Genomic DNA, 7,015 nt, shown 5'->3' with positions numbered 1-7,015 from the left:
GAGCCGCCCCTAGCCGTCGTCTTCTTCCACTCCGGTGAATTCCGCCTGCCACCGCAGCTTGCGAGCTTGACCGCGAGCAGCTCCGGCCATCCCACGGCAAGCCACGGGTACGGGCAAGTGCGCCGTGAACCCCGCTTCATTTCTATCCCTCTCATCTAGCCCCAAACCCCCTCCTCGCCGGCGTGAGCTTCGGCGAAGCGACGTCGCCCTCTGATCTCACTCCCCCTCCCTCTCTCCTAACGTGCGGGGCCCGCCCGTCAGCCTCACCACCCGCGCCCGAAGCGGTATGAGTGGAGGCGTATTTCTCTTTTACGCCTTCGACGTCACTCCCCAGGAATTTCTGTTTAATTCAAATTTATTCAGAAATTGACCCAAACTTTGACCAGCCACCATTTCTAAACCATAAGTGCAAATGATTTGATTCTTTTTGCATTGTCTTTGTTTCAGAAAGCTCTAGCAGCACACCAAAAGGTGGATTTTTCCTTGCTGTCTAGAATTTCTGGTAATATTCAGATTGGTTTTTGATATTTGTTTTTGTGGTTTTTAATTATTTTCAGAAGGAGAAGCTTGTCTTGAAGCAAACCAAGAGGGGTGTGATCCTCCTCTACACTAAGGCAAGCCACACCAGCATTTGGATGGTGTTATTTCAATATCTATGATTTTCTACTTGAATATGAGTTCTTAATTGCAATTAAAAGTTTGATAAATAAATTTTGTTAATAGCTAGTTATTTTATCATGCTTGATATGCTTGTTTTCGTTACTGGTAAATTGCATGAACTTTTTTGGTCAAGTAGAATAAAATTTTGTATTAGTTATATTGCTATGGTAGATTATGAGAGTTCTTTTATTAAGTGATATTTTCATATAAGTGATGAGCTAATAAAAATATTGCTGGAAAATAGAAATGAACTAAAACCAGTGAGGTTTTTGACCTGAGTATTGCAAGATAATTATGTTGCTAAGTTTGATCCCTATCCATGTCTTGTTTGCTTTGCATGTCGATTAGTTGCGTGATTATGGCAAAGTATCATTGTTATTTATAAAAAGTTTTTGTCAAAGTTAAACTTGATTAAGTTAAACTTGAATATGATGTTGATCACATCATGGTGCCACTGAATCGGGTTTTATTCAGTGCCACCACATTTACCTTGTGGGAAGGCCTTAATTTGGTCCTTTGTTGTGCCTCTCACCAGTGCCTCCCGGGAGGGAAGGTTATGGGCGTGCATACCCTGGCCCGGTAAGCAGACATAACCTTGTGTGCTCGTTTTTGTTTTTATGGTACCTTGTCCCCATTTGGGACCGTTTTGCCATGATGGTGGCCGTTGGTGCCTTTGGTAGGCACGGGGCCACCCAAGACCTAGCCCTGAGAGGGAGTTGGTCAGAGTGGCCGGGAGAGTGCCATGATAAAGGGAGGGTTTCGTCGGAATGCTTTGGTCCACCCGAATGGGAGTGCGAGGCCAGGGTTCTGTAGTGTGGGTAAAGTGCGCTACCTCTGCAGAGTGTATTTAATCTATCGATAGCCGCGTCCTCGATTATGGGCATAGCTCGGATGTAAGTCACACCATGGATCAACTTTTATAATTAATCTTGCAAACTAAATGATTGTTGTGATTCTTTGTGTTTCATGCACTCTTGAGTTGTTCATGAGCGGTTGGTTTTCAGTTGTGACCCCGGTATGGTCACTGCTTGGTTACGAGGTAATCGTCTGGTAAGTGAGTCTGCGAGACTCGATGCGCGTATTGGTTTCATTGCATCTTTAGTAGTTCTTGCTTTGCATTAATTGGCTTAATTGTCATGATATTGTCTCTCATCGTGCTTATGTTTGTTGTGAGCTTGCAAGTACATTCAATGTACTGACCTGGCGTGTCATGCCAACTTTCAGGCAAGTTGTTCGCATCGGAGCGCATCTCGCGTCTAGGCCGTGTCCACGTCAGTGTCCCTGTGCTATGGAGTTCCACTTCGTCGTTCTTCCGCTGTCGCGTAGTTCGTGTGATCGAGGCCCTCGTCATGTTCATTAAATAATGTACATACTGTTCAGCAGCACCATGTGTGCCGCTTGGCCTCGTATCTCGATGTAAGATCAGACTTATGTAATCCGCTAGCATCAATAAAGCGGTTGTTTCTGTACCATGTTGTTCTGTATTGCCAGAAGACTTGATCTCTGGACTGGAAATGCAAGGTAAACCGGTTGCTCTGAGCCGGGGTGCCACAATGCTTGGTATCTGAGCCGTGCTGACTGTGGGACACGCTAGACCGTTAATGCGTTAGTGAAATGGTAGATAGCTTCGTCTGAGTGCCGGTAGTCATAGAAATTGGTTGTTGCATCGCATGCATGCTTATTTGTTGTTATTACTAACCATATGGTTTGTGAATGTAGATGGCTCCAGTACCGATCTTGTACCATCCCGAGCCAACTCCGTACACATCGTCGCATCTGCTTCAGAACGTGTGGCGACGAATCTACCCAGAGGGTGCTGATCCAGAGTATCGGGTGTATTGGGAGCATCTGGCCGGTGCATTGTATGAGTATTAGGCTGAGGTCACTCTACACCACAGTTCCCCTTCCAGCGCTTACACTCATTCTACTAAGGGTGGTCTTGCTTCTATGCCATCTCAGGCGGTTAAGTTTGCTGCTATCGAGGCTCTTGTAGACTTGTGCTACAACGAGGTTCACATGCACACCCACCCAGGTCTCTTCTACTACCCATCTCTGCACAAGAATGGGTGTATCCGCTTTCCTTTGATTAATCCGGCGTGCGATCGTCCCACTAGCCACCTTTCCCACTATATCACTGCCAGTTATCTCCTGAACTACGAGTTAGCTCGGGAGCTTTCACGCGCCCGGACAGCTCTCGCTGCTGCTCGTACCAGGAACCCTCTTCCCACTGTCATCTACACTACTCCCGTTCCTCCCGCCTCCGTTCCCCCGGTGACTTCGCAGGGTACCGTTAACCCCCTGACGGTGATCCCTCGCAGTGCTCCTGCTGTGTGGGCTTCCCTTGTCGCTACTCCTGCCGCTCCTATGCTTAGATCCCATCCCGCGCCTGCCCATGAGGGAGAGCCCTCAAGGCAGCGCCGTCGCGTCTCTCTTAACCCGGAGGTCTCCACTATCAGTTCAGGATCTGGGTCCGGCTCCGGAGAGGAGCCCGCAGCAACGCAGTCTGAGAAGTAGACCGTTAGAGTATCACTTTCGTCATGAGTATGATGTATGGGTGTAACCGCACGTGTCATGATGCTTAGTTTCATGTATGAGGGTAGTAGACCCGTTGCGATGTTTACTTTCATGTTGAGTCTATGTATAATTATGTTGGAACCTGTTATTCGCTTTGGTTTTCATTCGTTGTTTTTTTCCGGGATTTGTCAATGGCTTTCCTCCCATTTTGGATTTTTCTCATCACGGTTGCTATGTATTGCAAAAATAAATAATAGGATGATGCGTGGAAGCAGCAGCAGCCAAGCTTGTGAGGATGTCCCTATCTGTCGCTCCGCAAGGCAGGCAGGACATTCCCCCGAGCCATATCAGCCACCTCCGTCTCCACCGCCACATCCGCCTTCCACTGAGCAAATCCTGCGAATGTTTGAAGAAAGAAGGAGCAATGATCTGATGGAAATATTGAAAAGTGTGCAAGTTATGGTTGGGAAGAATGGCAACCAGAATGGTCATCACTCCAAGCTATCAGATTTTCAGCGAACCAAGGCTCCCAGTTTCAGCCAAGTTATTGATCCATTGGATGCCGATGATTGGTTAAGGACTATTGAGAGGAAACTGGAGATTGCTCGCACTGAAGAGGGATACAAGGTTCCCTTCGCAACGCATTATCTCGAAGGAGCTGCCGCTATATGGTGGGATAATGCTAAGGCAATATGGCCCACGGACGAGGAAATTACTTGGACTAAATTCAAGGATCATTTCCGCAAGTATCATATTCCCACCGGGATTATGAAAATCAAGCAGTGCGAATTCCTCGCCCTCACTCAAGGCAGCATGGCAGTCAACGAGTACATGAATAAATTCAACCATTTGGCCCGCTATTATCTCCATGATGTGGCCACAGAAGAACGGAAGGTCGACAGATTTCTTGGAGGACTGAATAAGCATCTCAGGTGCACTCTCGACATGTTTGATTTTCCGGACTTCCTGACTCTAGTGAACAAGGCCCTCATCGTAGAAAGGGAATACAAGCTCCTACACGACAACAAGCCAGCTATTAATGACCACAAGCGCAAATTTGAGCCGGAGAAGGATATGCAACCAGTGCAGAAGGCTCGTACTTGGCAACAGACTCAGGTGGAGTACAAACCCAACTGGCAGCAGAATGTGAACAAGACCACCACTCAAGTCAAGAATATCGTGACCAGCCCGGTGCGTGAAGATTGTCAGCGCAACAACTCTTGTTTCAGCTGTGGGCAAACAGGACATTACGCCAGACAGTGCCCCAGGAACAACAAGCAAACAGCTCCATTCCATCCGCAAGTCAACTACATGGAGCCGTATTCCGCCCCAAATACCATCCAAGGGCAAATCCATCATATCTCCGCAGATGAAGCCCAAGAGGACCCGGAAGTCGTCATTGGTATGTTCCTTGTTAATGACATACCCGCCGTAATTTTATTTGACTCTGGGGCTTCCCACTCTTTTATTTCACGGAGTTTTGCTGCCCAAAACAAATTTTGTTGCTCGATTTTGGGAAAACACATGCTGGTACAATCCCCGGGATCCCTGCTCAGAAGCAATGTGGTCTGCCGCAATCTGGAAATTGACATCAAGGGCGTCAAGTTTCCAACATCTCTGATAATCATCGATTCCAACAAATTGGATATTATTCTGGGCATGAATTGGTTAACCCAATACCAAGCATGCATCAACTGTGCGACCAGAGAAGTTACCATGACAAATACGGAAGGTCACACCACAAATTTTTATGCCCGCAAGAGCATACCCAAGAAGGATATGATGTTCACAGCCGTGGCAGAAGAGGTGGAGCTAATTCCAGTGGTCAGTGAGTATCCAGATGTATTCCCTGAAGAATTACCAGGCATGCCGCCAGACCGAGAACTGGAGTTTGCAATTGATTTGGTGCCTGGAACCGCACCAATACACAATAAATATTATTGGATTCCTTCATCAGAATTGGTGGAATTAAAGAAACAGCTGGATGAGATGCTGCAGAAAGGATAAATCTGCCCAAGCTCTTCACCATGGGGATCACCCGCGATATTCGTGGATAAAAAGGATGGCAGCCTACGAATGTGCGTAGACTACCGACAGTTGAATGACGTCACCATCAAAAACAAGTATCCGCTGCCAAGGATTGACGATCTGTTTGATCAACTCAGCGGGCCAAAGTATTCTCCAAAATTGATTTGAGGACCGGATATCATCAGCTCAAGATAAAGAAGGAGGATATTCCCAAGACCGCATTCACCACTCGGTACGGTCTTTATGAGTATACCGTTATGTCCTTCGGCCTCACCAATGCCCCAACCTTCTTCATGCATATGATGAACAAGGTGTTTATGGATTTCTTGGACAAATTTGTGGTGGTGTTCATTGATGACATCCTCATTTACTCCAAGAGCAAAGACAAACACAAGGAACATCTCTGAGCAGTTTTGCAAAGGCTCCGCGGCCATCAGCTTTATGCCAAGTTCAGCAAATGTGAGTACTGGCTCTAGCAAGTTGGATTTCTCGGGCATATCCTCTCGGCAGAAGGAATCTCAGTGGATCCAAGCAAGGTGAAAGATGTACTTGATTGGTCCGCACCCATGACAGTCTCAGAAATCCAGAGTTTCCTTGGACTAGCCGGATATTATCACGGTTTTATTGAAGGATTCTCCAAGATTTCCAAGCCAATGACCGAGCTTCTAAAGAAGGATAAGAAGTTTGAATGGACTGAGGACTGCGAACGGAGTTTCAATGAGTTAAAAATCAGGCCGACGTCAGCACCAGTATTGACTCTTCCAGACATCTACCGCAATTTTGATGTCTACTGTGACACCTCCAAGAAAGGTCTTGGATGCGTACTCATGCAAGATGGCAAGGTTGTGGCTTATGCATCCCGACAACTACAGCAACACGAAGGAAATTACCCCACTCATGATTTGGAATTAGCAGCGGTGGTGCACGCTTTGAAGATCTGGAGACACTACCTGATTGGAAAGAAGTGCCAGATATTTACCGACCACAAGAGTCTCAAGTATATATTCACTCAGCCCGATTTGAACCTTCGATAGTGAAGATGGCTCGAGTTGGTTAAGGACTACGACCTCGGAATAAATTATCACCCGGGCAAAGCTAATGTAGTGGCTGATGCCCTCAGCCGCAAACCAGCCAACCTTAATGTTCTCATGGATTCATTGCCTCCTGAGCTTTATGAAGAAATCACTCAGCTCAACTTGGTGATCACCGATGCCCGTCTTGCCAACATATTGGAAGTTGCCCCTACTCTCGAAGAAGAAATCTGCAGTGCTCAGGCGGATGACAAACTATTGAAAATCTATGTCCAGAAGATGCACAAAGGCCATGCACCGGATTTCTCTAGGGATCAACAAGGTACGCTAAGGTCCGCGGAAGGATTTGCGTACCCAACCTCAAAGGTCTGAAGAAGAAAATTTTGGCAGAAGCACATGAAGCGCCATACTCGATTCACCCAGGTGGTACCAAAATGTATGAAGACCTTCGTCAGGTATTCTGGTGGGATGGAATGAAGAAAGACATCGCATAGTTTGTGGCCTGTTGCGATATATGCAACAAGGTAAAGGCGGAACACCAAAAACCCGCCGGACTCCTCCAACCTCTGCCCGTATCCCAATGGAAATGGGATGATATATGCATGGATTTCATCACCGGATTACCAAGGTCTCACCGAGGAAACGACGCAATATGGGTCATAGTGGACACCTTAACAAAGGTGGCACATTTCCTTCCCATCCGGACCACCTACCGTGCAAATCAACTTGCACAATTATATGTGTCACGAATTTTCAATCTGCATGGAGTACCCAACACTATC

General features: G+C 46.8%; 1 protein-coding gene across 1 annotated transcript; it reads left to right on the top strand.

The window, feature by feature from the left end:
• Positions 1-3,576: 3,576 nt before the first annotated feature.
• On the top strand, positions 3,577-5,181 carry LOC141041157 (uncharacterized). Its single transcript, XM_073507272.1, has 2 exons — positions 3,577-4,493; positions 4,881-5,181. The coding sequence occupies exons 1-2, from the start codon at positions 3,577-3,579 to the stop codon at positions 5,179-5,181; spliced, it is 1,218 nt and encodes a 405-aa protein (XP_073363373.1).
• The last annotated feature ends 1,834 nt before the right edge of the window (positions 5,182-7,015 follow it).

Source organism: Aegilops tauschii, chromosome 2, assembly GCF_002575655.3.
Source record: "Aegilops tauschii subsp. strangulata cultivar AL8/78 chromosome 2, Aet v6.0, whole genome shotgun sequence".
NCBI classification, from domain to species: Eukaryota; Viridiplantae; Streptophyta; class Magnoliopsida; order Poales; family Poaceae; genus Aegilops; species Aegilops tauschii.
The sequence above is the reverse complement of the archived record's forward strand: the minus strand, read 5'-3'. Positions and strand labels throughout refer to the sequence as shown.